The 18,050-nt window shown below is 34.5% G+C and overlaps 2 protein-coding genes and 1 non-coding gene across 3 annotated transcripts; 1 reads left to right on the forward strand and 2 right to left on the reverse strand.

The window, feature by feature from the left end:
- Positions 1-66: 66 nt before the first annotated feature.
- On the reverse strand, positions 67-5,101 carry LOC132313057 (MLO-like protein 6). The gene is made up of 15 exons (XM_059811678.1): positions 4,622-5,101; positions 3,995-4,052; positions 3,636-3,871; positions 3,275-3,391; positions 3,104-3,164; positions 2,670-2,758; positions 2,486-2,560; positions 2,283-2,377; positions 1,940-1,989; positions 1,808-1,848; positions 1,555-1,728; positions 1,313-1,348; positions 1,142-1,209; positions 989-1,049; positions 67-792 (listed from the first exon to the last, which is right to left on the reverse strand). Exons 1-15 carry the CDS (start codon positions 4,742-4,744, stop codon positions 349-351), a joined length of 1,728 nt encoding a protein of 575 aa, XP_059667661.1. The 5' UTR covers positions 4,745-5,101; the 3' UTR covers positions 67-348.
- An 8,030-nt stretch (positions 5,102-13,131) lies between these two features.
- TRNAP-AGG (transfer RNA proline (anticodon AGG)) lies at positions 13,132-13,203 on the reverse strand. The gene has a single exon. It is a non-coding gene; the product is annotated as a tRNA-Pro (tRNA).
- Positions 13,204-14,991: 1,788 nt separating this feature from the next.
- On the forward strand, positions 14,992-17,801 carry LOC132313060 (L-type lectin-domain containing receptor kinase VIII.1-like). The gene has a single exon (XM_059811681.1). The coding sequence runs from the start codon at positions 15,277-15,279 to the stop codon at positions 17,431-17,433; it is 2,157 nt and encodes a 718-aa protein (XP_059667664.1). The 5' UTR covers positions 14,992-15,276; the 3' UTR covers positions 17,434-17,801.
- Positions 17,802-18,050: the final 249 nt, after the last annotated feature.

Here is an 18,050-nt window from a genome sequence, read left to right on the forward strand (position 1 = left end):
GTTAGTATATGGGTTTTTGTTCAAGGGACCTAAAATGCAATTGGTCAATAGATTGCAGTGCTGAGATTTTCTGAAACCCAAACCAACTTTCTGAAATCTACCATTTTGGTCTGTATGTAGCAGAATTACAAAATTTTAGGGAGGTGTAGGAGATTTTCAACAAGAAATGGATATTTTTTAGACTTGAACAGTGTCTGGGATTCAAAATTTACGTTCTATGGTTGCAAGATACAAGACTAGTTGAGGCAATTAGTCCTTCAGGGAACTACTCTCAATCAATACAAGAAACTAAAAAAGAACAGGGTTTGTAGCATTTTGGAAGTTTCTGTCATCAAGTTTTGGGAGTATTCATTTTCTTGGGCTTTTCTCAAATGAGAAATCCGACGAGCGAACATCAATTGTATGTTGAACATGAAGAGGCTGAAGGGCTGAACTTGTTGAGGTTGGAGCCTCTTTCTCCTCTTCCACTTGATCCTGGTTTCCATACTGTCGAGTCCATGGTACATCATCATGCTGGGGCGAGGGTGAAATAGACCCCTCATCTTCACAGAACTTCTTATCGAAATTGGAAACCCTAGGAGATGTACGAACACTGTCAAGTTCGCCCTGGTAATCACGCAGTAGATGAACTGGGGACATGCCATGCAGCGGAGTGCCTGGCCTGCTTGGCAATGGGGACGCTGAGCCTGATTGACGGTTCTGTTTTATATGCTTCTTTGCACTTTGGTGCCACTTTTTTAGAGCCTTAGCCACTCCATCATTGAAGACCGTCGGTTTCATTTTTGAACCCATCTGTTTTATACCAAAGGGTAAAAGAAGAAAATATGAAGGGGATGATGATCGATAACAAGACAACGAATTTATGAGGAGAATTAGACGTAATTACTTCTAAAATGACATTCTCATTCTAAGACATTGTTGATTTCTTTCTAGGTTTCTCCTTTCTCTATATCTACTAGCAACTCCGTAATTAAGAATTAGGTCTCACCTGTATTACTAGGGCATAAAGAGGGAGAATCACGTAACTGCAGACTACCTGTATGAGGACCCTGATCAAAACAGAATCGTATACTAGAATCAGTATGAGACTCACCTCAACAATTACAAAGTGAATACTTATTATTGCTCCTTGACTACTCACCCCATTGTTAATCTGATGACAATGTCTTCCACATTCTCATGAAAGCATGATGTCAAGCCGAATTCATACTGATAAAAAAAATTACCCAGAAAAAAATAAATAAATAATCGAAGATCAGATCTTGTTGGTGGAAGAATAGAGCTTTGAATGAAAAACTGTTTTGTTTCTTACCCATGCCCATGCAAAGAAGGCAAGCTGAAATGCATTCTGTGGGTTGGCAGAGACATCACAAAGCAAAGTTAGTAAGAAATAAAATGATGAGAGACAATACTGATGATGAAAATACTACTATATCTATTGCCTAATTTACTTTTTTCAAGATTTGAGGAGGATCGATTTTGGATTTATAATTGAGTAACTTTATTTTTGAACAACAAGTTGATGAGGATAATGTTAATAATATTGAGAAATACCTGAAAGAGAACAAAGTGGATGAGGACGAGTAAGAGGCGAGGGCTGTTGAACCAGAAGAGATCATCACCAGGTTGAACCAGTGGAGTTCCTTTAACCACTTCTCCTCTCTCTTGAATCCTCAACCCCATCATGGTGATGATCACCTGTAGCTTTGTTCCCACCAATAGGATGATCTGCAAAAGCCATTTCCATCATCTGATGGTGATCTTTGTAGAAATTAGAATAGATCAGAGGGATGAAATCGACACTTACAATCAGTGGGACGAAGGGTAACCACAAGTAGGAATACCAGCCTGTCCACAAAGACACATAATTAGGGCTTGAAAATTGAGTTTTAATTATTTGTTTTAGTTCTGTATACATGCATATAAATAACTTGCTTACCATGGGTATTAAACAGTAGGAACAATATTGCAATTAGCCAGATTGGTGGGCTGCAAACATGAAAAACAAAGTTATTAGCTTGAATATCATAAGCTAGTGAATTTTGCTTAAACTGTAATTAGCATCACTTTGATTAACATTTTAGAAGTTTTTAGTTTTTGAATTCAACTTTACTCTTAAAAAGTGATAAGACAAGTACTTCCAAAATTCTAGGTAGATGTTTTCTTTATGATCTTATTTGCTGCAAGCTTTAGGAGGTCAAATAGTACAAACTAGGAAACAACAAAATCACAAACTTGGACCAATTGACAGATTCAAGAGTTTGAGAATAACAGTGACCCACCTGATCCCTACAACCACTATAAAATCCTCCTCAAGTGATCTGTTGATGTACTTCTGGAAATTAAAATTAATTTGGCTCTGTGGTGCCAAATGTGCCTGCAAAATATCGAATATATTTGATCACTTCGTAACAACAACAATATATATATATATATATATATATATATATAATTTCTTCATGCTAATATAATATGCAAGACTTACAGTGATGAATCCATGGCGGAGAGTCAAATAGTCGACCTTGTGAACTGATCTGACGAATTGTCTGAAGAAACATACCTGCAATTGTGGAATCACACACTAAACAATCGTTCTCGTATCATCCTAAACAAATTCAACAACAAAGAAACTGAGATACTTGTAACGGGGTTGAGTAATTGCTTCTTACAATCCAAAGAAGAATAGGTGACTTGCTCCAGAAACTCAAGTGCCTTCTCCCAAACGACGTGTCCCGCGCAAACCTAAATCTCTCTGGATCTGCAGGACACACCCCATTTCCTTCATTTAGTCATTGTTAGCATATACTTATTGCATGATGCATTGGCTTGCATGATTAGTCTACATCTTTGTGCTTTTTTTGCATATTGATTTGAAATTCTGTACCTGTAAGAATGCTTTAAGATGCATCAGATGTAGTTAATTAAGTAAATAGTGGCATAATGGTTCCTCATAAAGCCTATAAGTAGTAACAATTCATGTATATAATAGATCAATTTTTGAATAATAAAACAAACTGCAGATAATATTAGCTAGTCATGAGGTAGAACTAGAAGTGCACTATTATGTTAGGAGAGGCCTATTACTTGCTTACTAAAAAATTACCATGTGAGTACTGATACTCTGTTGTTTTTGTTTCCATTTCCCATGCCTTCCACTTCCTCATCTGCAATTATATTTATATATACACACATACATAAGTATACGCTCGTAAAATTTTTATACTTACTGATACACATACCTGTGTATATAGAGAGAGAGAGTTTAATAATATACCTTTAATCTGCCTAAAGCCAAGGTGATTATACAATAAAGGACATGGAAAACAGCTAACACGAAGATGAATATGTGCAGTTGGTGAATGCCATAATTGGAGACAAATGGGACTTGATCCTGTTTAAAGTCCACACAAACTTACCTCATTAATAAGTAGAAAAACACATAATTCATTAACAACCAATTAGAGCCTTATTTAATTGTCGTCAGTCAAAATTTTCAACTAGATTGATCAATTTATTCTTCGAACATACATAATCTTCTAGATTCCAATGACTAAGTGACAAGTAAGTACAAACAAAATTATTGTAACATTAGGATTTTGATTGCGGATGAAAAAAAAAAAGGATTATTAATTGACCGTTGGGCATTTGTCATATTTGGCAGCGGCTAAAACACGTCGATCACTCCCATCGGAGTCCAAAAATTCGAGAAGCTTTCTCCGATCACCGGAGTCTTTATTTTGGTCGTACTTGCTCTCTTGCTTCTTATTACATGGATGCCAAGTAGCTCCTACGGACTTTGATACACAGATGTTTGAAATGGGACCTTGTCCTACTGTTAGGAGCAATGATATAAATCCCAGCAGCATAAGCTCTGTTCACAAAGAGAGAGTGTGAGTCTTGATGAAGTAGTATTATTATTGGCATAGATTATTTTTGTTATATATAATGCAAGAAATAAGCGAAGTGTGTGTGTGTGTGTGTGTGTATAGCCAACCTGCTTTGATCTTTTCAAGCGCTTCATAAAGGGCTCTTTTGTTCCTCTTTTTTAACCACTGTAAGGTGTAAACGACACAGTAAAACACATGTACACGGGGTAAAATTGTCAATTGTTTTGAAGTCAAAATTACCAACAGAAAGTAAAATTACACAGATATGGAAGTTTTGAAAAAATAATTCAACAAACCATGAACTTTCATTGTTATCCTGAAGGATTAGCAGTATAATGATACACGAGTTTGTAACTTTTTTGGGTATAAAATTGTGCGCCAATTTACAAATTTGTGTATTGATGTTATGTTTAATTGTTTATGTCCTATTTTGTTTAGAAATGCAATCTCTGCTCAAATTTTTATATAGGATATTATTGAGATAGAAAATTACATATCGTTATATATGTTATGTCCAAAACTATGACATATAACCAAACTCTGTCCTTGTATATAAGTTGTGGAATTTCACTTTGCAAGATCATGTTTTGATAAATTTGAATAAAAAAACACCTAACTTGATACTTTTACCAAAATATATATTACCAGAAAACCAAGCTAGCTATACCAATCATATATTAATATTTCCCCTGTATGTATATGTATATATATATTGGAACAGCTAGCTAGCCTACCTTTCCAATTAAGTGAAGGATGTATTCAATGACAATTGAAATTGCAACCAGCACGAAACAAACAGTTGCAACTGCCCAAGTTGGCGTTTCCTCCAGTGATCGCTCCCCTCCTGCAGCTGCCATATATATATATATGTGTGTGTGTGTGTGTATGAATCTTCCTTGAATATATAGAAACTCCCAATAGAGTTTTTTACAAAGAATTTCGAAACATGTAGAGAGTATATATAGGAGCTTCAAAATAACAGGCTCATTTAGCCAAAGTTTTTATGGATTTATAGACGACTTTGATCGAGTCAGGGAGACGGGAAAGGAAGGAGGGAAAGTGTTATATATATATATATATATAAGACTCTTATATATTTATGTGTGGAATGGAGAGAGATAGAGAGAGAGATGGGCATAGGAGCTCATGTAGGCAAAGTTGTGTTTGGATTTATAAAGGTTGAATGGAGATAGAGAGGAAAGGAAAGAGGGAATGTGTAGACTTTGGAGTAAACTGTTAGTGGAGAAGGTGTTAACTGTGGACACACAGACGTCTCCCTTTTTTTTTGTCTACTTCCTTCTTATGCAGTCAAATTAGTGCCATCAACTAATTAAATATTATCACATAAGCAGAAGTGAATTTACGGTAATAAGTCCCGGTCAATATTGAATCAGTCGGTTAATACACGTGTCAAGTTACCATTAAGAAAGTAAAAGTTAAAAGCATTAGACTTTTTTTTGTTTTAATGATATATCTTAATTGATATTCACACATGCAAACCCATGTCTCCACTGCGACTTGAACCATTAATCTCACTTTGAAAAATAAATGATTGATACTATTAGGTCATTGATTTATTAATAAAAGCATTAACTTTTCTTTTTTTGAATATCTCAATTTAATTGCACAAAATCTCCTCAACAACCTTCTCAAACTTCTCACAATTCTGAAGAATTTTGTTCAATTAACTTTAAAATAATTGAGTTATTTTTTAGACACGTAATATACTAGAATGTTGGCTCATTTTTTTTAAAAAAAAAAAAAAGAAAAAGGTTTCAGTAATTTAAGGGATTTAATGTTATTCCAAGGAGAAATGTGTAAATTAGTTATACTTCATAAGGGAAAATGTATAGCTTTTTTTCTTTTTCTTTTTCTTTTTTTTTAAATATAAAAGTAAAAAAATGTATAGCTAGGCTACATTCCTTTTAGTTGGTGTATTCTACCTATTGTTCTTTATTCAGTTGTCCTATCTGTGACTGTTTTTGAACATAATATTTTTAAATTTAACCCATTTTAGGGGTTATTCATTATTTATTGTACTATGTCTTTCTGAATAATCTACTTGCAAATTGTAAATCATTGCCACGAAATTTCCAAATTAATCCAAATATATACATTCATTCTTTTGATTGCCATCTAGTGAGATTAAGACAAGAACCAGAATATAAAAAAAAAAACATTTTGTTTTGAATATATATACTTGGATTCACACAAGAGTCATTACATATATATATATTGGATACTTAGTTTTATTATTCTTTTTTTCAACATTTTCTAAATGTCCGAGTAGTTTGACTCATTCTTTAATTATAGTTCGTGTTGAGTTGTACACTAATTCATCAAAGCGGTACTGTTTGATACACCGATTCATTAAAATAGTACTATTTAATGTACTAAATGTACCGTATGATCCCTTCCACATGAAATAATTTAAATTGTTTTTCTTCAAACTAGTTCAAAGAAGTGGAAGTCATAAAATTTCTAATATATATGCCCCTCCACACGTGAAACCAAAATTATAATTATATTAACATGTTAATTTATTTTTTGAGTGCCAGTATCGAACGGTAGTGTTTCCAGTTGGGTATTGTAAAAGTGGGGGCTGATTCTAGATGAAAACCATATGTTTATATCATATTATTATTATTATTATTTGATTACAATTAATTACATATGAAAGCACATAGATGTTTCTTTTTCTGGTCTTGCACGTAGACAATTGACTCAGTTTATGATGGTGTGGGCACAAAAAAAGGTGTAACAAATGTAGGAAAATAATCATCCAAATTCTAAAAGTCTGTAAGTCATACTTTTACCATTCAATTGCAGATTCAATTGACATTGAACAATATTCTACTTCCACCTAAATTCAATGGTCTTTTGAGAGTCAAAAATCCCATTTTTTGGTGTAGAAGTTTTTCAGGAATTTTATGTTCAGCTTAGAGAGGAAATTTCTTGGAAACCTAATGCAAGAAAATAATAGTGCTCTCCTTTTCTTTTAAGTTTTTGAACAATTGTATTTTCATTTGGGTCAATGATTGTGGTATTAGGCCTCTTAAAACACCTTGTGATTCATGATCGGGCACATACAGTCTCCCAACTCTTATTCTCGATGCATTAAGCAATTATCAAAAAATTTATCCGAACCTGACCCAAAAAAACAAAGTTCTTGTTCTTTGCTACCATTCAATAGAAGTGGAAGAATCTATTACGTATATAGCAACCTTTATCTTTTCATTGCATTGTTTTCCCTAAAAACATGGTTCCATATATTTAAGGTTGTCTCAATAATGATTAAGAGTTTGTAACTCTACCAATGATGGAAAAAAAGTATATATTATATTGATTTATATTTGAAATATATATATATAAACAAACAATAAGTATATATTATAATGATTTATATTTAGGGTGTGTCATGGTTTGATTTTTACGAAAAATAAGAAACATCTATTAATTGAACAGAGATATAAAAACATTACATTATTGATTCAAAGAAAGGTGTAGGACTTTTGCGTGGAATAGAAGTTCAAATTTTTGGAAATCTCTAGAAGAAGTTGTGGGCGTCTCCTAAATGTTAGAATAATTAATTAAATCCTTTTGTCACTCATTCTTCATTCAGCTGATAATTATTATTTTTTTTTCTTTTTGGTCATAATAATAATTAACGGATCAAAAATAGTTCGTTATATAAAAATGAAATTACTACGCGTTGTGTGTCTTTCTATATTATAGTTTTTATCTATGATTTTAAAATCAAACTATAATAATTAAATTTCACATAATTTATATAAATATTGAAATTACAATGAAAGTCGGTCATGAAAACATATTTCATGCTAACTTATTTATGTTAATTAAAGAAAAATAATAAGTAATACAAGAGTTTGACACATCCCTACTCACATAGATTTAGTATAATATATCTAACTTTCAAACTTAAATTGCCATCTATATTTAATTTGTTATAATTCTCAATATAACACCGCTTTAATACGAGAGCTTGTGGAACTAGAGCATTATTTCATGTCAATACTTGAAAAATGTCTGGCTATAAGAAATGTGAATTGATGGCCTAAATGAGTGCAATGCCATGTAAAATGGTGGCACCATATGAGGATATTCACATATAATTTAAATCATCATTCATAATTGCAGTGTAACGGGTTCGGACAAATATCGGTGTAAACTAATCAAATCGATTGATTCACGAAGATGTATAATGATATTGAACTCTTGAAAAATAATTACGAACCGACCGCCGATACGACAAATTCAAATACTGATGGATTAGCAAATTTGTTATGACCAGATACAATGACTAATAGATTAATAACTTTTTTTAGAAAAATAATACTAATAATAAATCCTTCAAAGGCAAGCAATTTCAAAACCTTAGAAAATTTATGCGACTTTGATGAATTGGAAGGTAATCAAAATTTCAAGAATAATAATAATATATTAGTGACTAAAAAAAGATTCCGCAAGCAACCCATTAGACATGTACACACACTAAAACAAGATCACTATGTGCCTCACTTACGTACTAATTATAAAAAAGGAACCAGTCAAAGTGCTAAAATATTCCTCAAACAATCAGAATGTGACAATAACAACAGATTCTATACATAAAAATAAGTATCAAAGTTTGGGTTATTTTTAATTTAATTCACACTTTTGATGTTGAGTTAACTAAACACTCCATTGCTCCAATTTGTTATACTAGAATCGGGAATCAGTCAAAGTAAATGTCAATTCTGCGGTAGGTTTAGGGTATATATATATATATGTATAACTATATATTTTTAATCTCAATTACCAAATACTACTAGTCGATAAGGTATAGAAAATAAATCTGACCAAGTCCTGTAAACAAAAAAATAGAAATTGGCACATATATATATATAGTGTAATCTATAACACACACATATATATGAAAGTAACCAAAGCAATATATTAAATGTGGCTTAAAGGGAATCAAAACGTAGCAAGTGGGAAATGGACCCGTGAACGTGTTGGTGCACGTCAAGCTTTCACGTTGTCTTCTTGCTTGTGGTGCATGTCTAGACTTCATGACCGTTGATCTGTTGGGAAACGTGCAAGTTTTAAAAACTTTTCGAGGGATTTTGATTCATAGATCTTGATTCATCACATAGAGACAAGTTTTATGCAAAAATAAAAATATGATGTATCATTCAATTAATGGATTGAATACTTACATCAAAGGTCTGAGTAAACCTTTAAAACATTCCTCTAAAGTGAATGTTCTCACTTATTGTAGATCCCTTAGCAAGATACCTTCTCCTTGGATCTCCATCTTCTTGGTAATTATTTTGCTTTTAGAAATCACTCATAAGCCTCCATGAATTACCTTGGAAAACTAGGCTTGTAGGAGCCTCCATTAGATGAGAACATAAACCTTAATTTTCTAGAGAGAGAAAATATTTATTCCTTTTTCCTTCTACTAAAAATCACCCCTAAAATATACATAGACCATGTATATTTATAGGCAACATAAAGATAAAGAAAAGGAAACAACTAATCCTTCTCAATCTCTAATTCACATGTCTCAAATCTAATATGATTCCAATATCAAGTTGGGCTATGAGTGAGAATCCATTGGGTCTATTATTTTATTGGCTACAATGAATTAATAATTGGCCCGGTCCATGGACCCAATTCAATTAATTCATAAATTAATTTCTACTCCACTAAAAGAAATTAATTGAACTCCAATTAAATAATAAATAACCACTAAGTCAATATTGCACTTTGACCCCTCTATGCATAATTAGTTATCGGATAAATAATGCCATCAATCCGACTACTTAATTAATATATTTATTTTGGTACCTCTGATTATTTCTGACTCGATCACAATAAAACATTTGTTTGACAAAAATAATAATTTAAATAAATAAATATATAATAAATTATTTTGTCTAAAACCACACGAAGGCCTTCGAATTTACTTTGTGATCAAACATAATCAATACAAAATAAATACAAGTAGCAATGATGCAAATATTGAAAATATAACCCTCTAACTATTAATTACATAACTACCCAAAGTGTCGGTCTAAGGATCCCGAAGAATCCGCCGAACAAATCAAAGTAATTATTAATTAATAAAAGAGTGTATACTTTTCTCATGCTTAAGAGTCAAATGCCATGACGGTGATAGAGAGTAATTGCATACGACGGCTCTCGCAATATATCTCAACCTAACGCGGATCCAATTCAAGTCTTAATTAATTATGAGTCCATCCATAATTACCGACTATGAACAATTTATAATTACTATTTATATATCATGCATTGATTGCCATCACATACATATATATAAATATTTCTTGTAATTACATGGACACTATCAATTTCATAGTGAATCGAAACATAATACATTGAATTCACCAATTATATAAATCATAAATATTTCAGATATGTCAGGAACATATGTCACTATAATTCAGATAGGAATTTGCTATGTCAGGGCATATAAATCCCAACATGATCAACGCCGTTGATTCAATCATGCTCACGCAGTATGACGAACTCAAACTTGAGCTATCCCTTACTTATTATTATTATTTTTTTTGAAAAATTTAATTAAACATGTAGTATTGCTGGGCTGTCAAACAAAACATCACACGTTGTGAGGTGGGAGTAGCAAGTGGAGTGAAATAGCCACCATCTGAGGGTGGGGCTCACTGCAAAGAATTTTTGGATAAAAAATTTGACTTTTTGCATAAATATTAAATATCCATTGAATCTAATTAGAGTACCTCGTAAGCATGGACACTCAGATGGAATACCACACGAAATAATTATGTTGATACGTTAAATTTTAAAACCATAAAATATGGATACAACTTAAACACGACCATATATAAATATAAATTTTTATTTATATATATGTATTGAGTATTAATTTTATGAAATTTTAATTTATTTTTAATTTTTATAATAAGAATTGTAATGACTTTATATCATATTTACAGTTATTCTCTTTGTCAAAATAATATTTTTATTTTAAATAAACAAATATCATTTAATACTTTACTTGTGGTCATTCGTATATAATGTCAATTTTTATTAAAAGAAAAAGTTGAAGACTTTAGAATGTGTTTATATTATTTTTAATATTATCGGATAAGCTTGTGTTCGAAATGTTTGAAAGTGTCGGCTTCAATGTTCAAGAAGTGTCAACCCTCCTTACAAATCACAAGGCTCACAGGTAATGTGATACCCTTCGTATCCGAAAGTGTCCAAATAATAATATTTTATTTTATTTACGGATACGTATATGAAGTGTCGGACATATGTCCAAGGAGTGTTCAACACAAGTACGGCTCCTTTGTAGAAGTGTCTGTGCTTCATAGATGTTACGTTTCAAAAAAAAAAAAAAAATGGTTTTGTTTGTTTTGTGGAATTAGTGGAAAAAGGAAAAAAGAAAATGTGATTTCCCTCTAATTTTCTCATCTATTTATTGTAAATTAATTTTCTTAGAATGTTTGGAATAAGAGCAAAAAGAAAACTAATATGCAGAATTAAAAATACCTTCTTTTCCCATGTTTTGTTTTTTCACTCGAATGTTCCATTTGTAATCAAACAATTAATAAGGAAATTGAGTGAATTCTCTTGCATTGTCTTTTCTTACAGCTCCACTTAGTTCTTGAACAAAATGGAGCCCGACGGACAGGGTCGGAGCCAGGATAAAAGATAGGGGGGAGGGGGGGGGGGGGGAATAAATTTTGGAGGATAATAGTATAATTTTTTTAGTAATTTTAATAAAGACTAATGTAATATTATTGAAAATGAACATATTATAAGGGTATATTACTAAAAAAAAAAATTAGTGGGGGCAATTGCCCCTAATGCCTTCAATATAGATCCGTCACTACCAATCGATCAATTGTGTCCTTACATAATAGTGTGTGATTGTTTATATATGTGTGTATGTGTGTATAAGTTGTATATTTGATTTTTAAATATACACACATAAGGCAGACCCAGAACTTTAGGTAAGAGATGGGACAAGATTGAAATTTTGTAATAATTTTAGGAGGTATTACCAATATTTTATAGGTATATATTACAGAAAAAAAGAGCATGACCGAAAAAAAAAAAAAAAAAAAAAAAAAAAACCATTATATGCCCCCCTTCACTAGCTTGCACGTATGTCCGTCTCCGTACACACAAACACATTTGTTCTTCTGCATCATGAAAAAATGATCATTATTTTTCCAAAACAGTGGGGATATAAATGGTTAATGCTGATATGATATTTAAAAGAGGGAAAGAGCTATAGACCAAATCTGTCCCTTTGATCAAAGGGAAAAAAAATAAAAATAAAAAACTTACCGTAACGTACCATCCTTGTACCATTGCATATGAGCTATTTTTATTAGTTTTGTGTGACTAGATCAAAATATATGTCTTCACGCCAAAGTTTATGGTTTAATAGTACTTTCGGGATAAAGATTGAAGGTGGGTTTTTGACCTTTTTTGGCTAGTGAATATGTATATAATGTGTGTATATATATATGTGTGTGTGTGTTTTTGCAAAGTGTCATATTCTCTTTGTCAAAAGATTAAATAAAAAAGCAACTAAAAAGTAGTTGAAATTAAGTGAGATTAAAGAAGTTGACATAGAAATTAAGTGAGATTAAAGAAGCTGACATAAAATATAAGATATGGGTAACAGGGTAAGACATGCCAGCATTAGAAAGTTACCGTTTTTCAAAAGAGTTCGTAAAACAATAATATGTATAGTTAATGAAGAGATCATTATAAAATAAGGATTTAGAAAGACTTTTTCACCAAGAATTTAGTGTAATTAATAATAAATGAATGGTTGTATAACTGAGTTTCGACACTGCCAATTTGCCACGACTCACAGCTCTCCTCATGGGGGCACCAATATTTATGTGAATTACACAACGTGCTCCCCACACATCATGTGAACACTCGACCTTTTTGTGCAGTCATTTAACTGCACCAAAAAAAATAATAATAATAAAATAAAATAAAATTAAAAAACAACTAAGAGCCTCCTCCTCTATCACAAAAATCAGAGAGTTGTATTCATTGTTAAAAGGCCCATTGATTTTTGCATCATTCCTGGCCATATTGATAATAGTGTTGCAGTTGTGGTAAAGCCCAGGCCATATAACAATTGGGCTTAAAAGCCCGAGTTGAAGAATGGAAAAGGAAAACGAAAAGAAAAGAAGTTCAAAAAATTGGGGCATTCCGAGAATTGAACTCGGGACCTCTCGCACCCTAAGCGAGAATCATGCCACTAGACCAAATGCCCTTCAATGTCAGTTGTTTAGACAAAATAAATATAATAATTATATATATTATAAAATCAGTAATATATATAATTATATATATTACAGTATCATCAATTTCTCATCACTCAAGTGTAGGAGAACCTAATAAATCCTTCTTTCAAGTAGTGTGATTATAATGCAAAAACACTTGCAAAGGGTAAAAATTTGTGGTGGTTCATTATAAATACATCGAATGAAACAAAAATTAATTCATATCCAAGTTTTTTATATTCATTATTTTACGTTAAAATTTCCTCTTAAAATTCTTATTATTGTGCTAGAGCAAATTCCCATTAAAGTCAAATGTAGTATATAAGAAGCAACTAGAAACTATGGCCAAAGAAGACAAATTAAATAATTCAAGAGGATATATATAGATAAAATTCTTGCCCTCCTAGTGATGCCTCTTGGGGTTAGTGGGGAATGGGGAGACTTTTACTCTTGGTGTGATATTTTTTGGGCACCTTAGTGCTAGTGGTCCCATCATCCAAAATTCTGGCCTTCAGCAGAAAAAAATGAAATGCCCCTCTCCGTCCTCGCAATGACTTCTCTTTCTCTATTGCATCTTATGTGGCCTCACCCACAGGAGCTATGGCTCGTTGGAAAAATATTTTATAGTTAAGAGTTAAGTCACGTAATTTTTTTAAATTGGGTGTGTTTTTATGCTTTACTATTATTTTCACTTTACGCGATTTAGACGTTGTCGTTTTGGTGCTATTGCACTGGTTCTTGCTTTCGCTCCCTTTCTGTGTGACTAGGTTTAAAGGCTTCATTATCTGAAATGATGTAAATCTTTGGATGACTATTATGGGCAGAAACCATCCAAGATAAGCTTGTTCAGATGGAAAAGTTGAACAACATGAACTGCTTATTTTCTAGAAATTTTTTTTTTGAAAACCGAAAGCACATGTCCTTCAAATGCTCCCTGATTACAAGAATGTGTGTGTTTTTATTCTCTGGATTTGATAAGCTTGTGGGGACAACTCTCCTTAAATCTACGTACTGTGATAAAGTTGAGTGTGACTGCTCTGGTGAAGGGAAAGAAATGAGAAAATTCCACTCTAATTCCTCTACATTGATGTGGGTTTGTCTTCAAGGGAGAATTATGGACATTGTTAAACTGAAATTGTGGTCCGATCGAGTTTAGTGCTTCCCAAGATGGGCTGTGGCTGCAACATGAGTGGGGCCTTCTGTATTCTATCTTCTCAACAATGGAGGCTTTCGTTTTTTGTTTTGCTCTCCACGGCTATATCCCTCGTGTGTCTGTTCGCCTCAAGAGGTGTTACTGCTTATTGGTCTTTTTGTTTTTTTTTTGGATTGGTTGACATGGGATGTATTGAGGTTCTTACACATACAGACATATAAAAAAATATATATTACATGATTTTGGTCTACCACAACCTCAAATGTTGACATGATAAATTGTGAGGGCACCGTACAACTGGTACATGTTATTTCTTTGAATGATATTCACATCTTACTTACCAAAAATAAAAATAATAAAGCACTTGCCAACAATGGAGCTAGCCCACAAATAAAAATTAAAAACACTCATCAAACTCCATTAATATATTCAATTAATATACTCCAAACTCTTCTGGATTTGCTGGATCAAATAGTAATATTGAAGCATGTGGTATGTAATGTGATCCAATACAAGTCAAAAGTGAACACAGTGCCATTGTGGGATTTGATGATGCCTTTGAGTGAGGGAGAACCAAAGCCATTAAAAAAGGTTCTTTTTTCTTAAAGGCCGTTTTTTTTTTTTTTTTTTTTGTACCGTTGAGGTTGACACGTGTCGCCAATCCTAGCCATCTGTCTTCATCAATCTCTTTGGATTCCCTCCCTTATTATTCCTTGTTTGTTTGCTCCGGTTTCTGTGTTTTAAGGGAAAGAATACAATCCCATCCCCCTCCTTCACTCTCTCGCTCTCTCTCTCTCTCTCTCTCTCTCTCTCTAAAAACCCGTGATCCTTCGTCCTCAATCCACCAGAATAACAGAATTCCACAAATACCATCCCTATATTTTCTAATGGGTTATCCCCAAAACTAGCAATGTCGTCACTTTCCTATGAATTTTCTGGCATTATCTTCGTAACTTTTTTTCTGTTACTCTGTTTTTCGGGTAATGTCGTCGGAACAACCGAATTCGACTTCGGAACGCTAACTCTCAGTAGTTTGAAGCTTCTCGGCGATGCTCACTTGAGCAATGGGACTGTGAGGCTCACTCGTGACCTCGCCGTCCCCAACTCCGGCTCCGGCAGAGTTTTATACTCTAAACCCGTCAGATTCCGGCAACCGGGCAGTGACACGCCGACGAGTTTCTCGACTTTCTTCTCGTTCTCCGTCGCGAACCTGAACCCATCTTCGATCGGTGGTGGTCTGGCCTTCGTCATCTCGCCGGACGACGAGACAATCGGTGGCGCCGGCGGGTTCCTCGGGCTCATGGACGATAAGGGTACTCCGAACGGCGTCGTTGCCGTCGAATTCGACACTCTCATGGACGTGGAGTTCAAAGACATTAACGGAAACCATGTGGGTTTGGATCTGAACTCCATGGTTTCTTCACAGGTCGGTGATTTGGAGACCATCGAAGTTGATCTGAAAAGCGGCGACCTGATCAACTCGTGGGTCGAGTACTCCGGGTCGACCCGGGTATTCAACATTTCAGTCTCCTACTCCAATCTCAAGCCCAAAGAGCCCCTTTTATCATTCAATCTCGATCTTGATCAGTACGTGAATGATTTCATGTTTGTTGGGTTCTCTGGGTCGACTCAGGGTAGCACTGAGGTTCACAGTGTTGAGTGGTGGAGTTTCAGCTCATCTTTTGATGTGAATTCCAAGTCTGGGCCATCATCATCACCGTTGGCGGCGGAGGTGCCGCCACCGCCACCTCCAACGGTCAATTTGATGAATCCAACGGCTAATTCTATAATCCCAACACCACCTTCTATGGCTCCTTCTGAGTCTAATAGTACCGCAATACAAACCCAACAAAAGAACAGTAAGTGCCATAACCAGTTGTGTAAACAAGGCCCAGGGGCTGTGGCTGGTGTAGTAACAGCCGGTGCATTTGTTTTAGCATTTTTTGCTATCTTATTCATTTGGGTATACTCTAAAAAGTTCAAGAATGTCAAACCTCCGGAAACAATGACCTCGGAAATCATCAAAATGCCTAAAGAATTTAGCTATAAGGAGCTAAAATCAGCTACAAAATTCTTCAATTCGACCCGAATTATCGGGCATGGTGCGTTTGGGACAGTGTATAAGGGTATATTGCCGGAGACCGGCGACATTGTGGCGGTGAAGAGGTGTAGTCATAGCGGTCAGGGGAAGGCAGAGTTCTTATCTGAGTTGTCCATAATTGGGACACTTAGGCACAGAAATCTTGTTAGGCTTCAAGGTTGGTGCCATGAGAAGGGGGAAATTTTATTGGTTTATGACATGATGTCAAATGGCAGTCTTGACAAGGCATTGTTTGAATCTAGAATGCCTTTGCCATGGCCTCATAGGCGAAAAATTTTGATGGGTGTTGCTTCTGCATTGACATATTTGCATCAGGAATGTGAAAACCAGGTGATCCATAGGGATGTGAAGACTAGTAACATAATGTTGGATGAAGGGTTCAATGCAAAATTAGGCGATTTCGGTTTGGCGAGGCAAATCGAGCACGACAGATCACCGGACGCGACGGTGGCAGCCGGGACAATGGGGTACTTGGCTCCTGAGTATTTGCTGACAGGGAGGGCTAATGAGAAAACTGATGTGTTTAGTTATGGGGCTGTGGCGCTTGAAGTGGCTAGTGGGAGGAGGCCTATTGAGAGGGAGTCTAGTGGGGTTGGGAAAGTTGGGGTTTGTAGCAATTTGGTGGAATGGGTTTGGAGTCTGCATAGAGAAGGGAGGTTGTTAATGGCTGCTGATTCAAGGCTCGGAGGTGAGTTTGAGGAGGGAGAGATGAGAAGGGTGTTGTTGATTGGGTTGGCTTGCTCTCACCCTGACCCATTGGTTAGACCTACAATGAGGGGTGTGTTCCAAATGTTGGTGGGTGAGACTGAAGTCCCTATTGTCCCAAGAACAAAGCCCTCTATGAGTTTCAGCACTTCTCATCTCCTATTGAGCTTGCAGGACAGTGTGTCTGACATAAATGGTTTGATCACTATCTCCACCTCCTCTTCAGAACACAGCTTCACTGGGGGTGTGGAATTCAAGTAGTCTGATTCAAATGAATGAGTAATGCTACGGGAATTCAACAGTCGGATAATTCCGGTCGTTTTTATGTGAATGGGACATTTTCGTAACGTCAGCCCCACATTACTCACATCAAATAGTCGGATTAGTCCATTAGTCCGATCAATCGGCCGTTTTTATGTTTTTATGCGAATGGGACCGTTACGTAAAGTCAGCCCCACATCACTCGCATCAAATAGTCGGATTAATCCGTTAGTCGAACCATGTTATTTTGTGTTGGAATTTTATAATCCTTGTTTATTAACTCATATATATTATTCATTTGTTTATTATGTATGTAAAACACAATAACATAGAATGTATGCCCAAGGTCTAGGGACTTGATTTTGAAACCATTTTTTTGTGTAATCATTCTATACCCTCGTTTTTTTGTTTTGCAACTTAGTAGTGTGTTACAATACAGTAACAAGAGACAAGATGACAATGGTGGGAGTCATTTTATTGCTGTGGGTTGGAAAGCTTTTCTTTGTGATTGAGTGAGTGAGTGGTGGGTTGGGGATGTTGCTTTTACAAGCAATCGCATTGTCAAAAGCATACTTCAGTTTGAGTAAAGGTTTGGTGAAGCATAGTGACAAAAGTAT

This window comes from Cornus florida, unplaced genomic scaffold (genome assembly GCF_030987335.1).
Source record: "Cornus florida cultivar Cherokee Brave unplaced genomic scaffold, ASM3098733v1 CherokeeBrave_3.0.0_Hap2_Chr06, whole genome shotgun sequence".
NCBI classification, from domain to species: Eukaryota; Viridiplantae; Streptophyta; class Magnoliopsida; order Cornales; family Cornaceae; genus Cornus; species Cornus florida.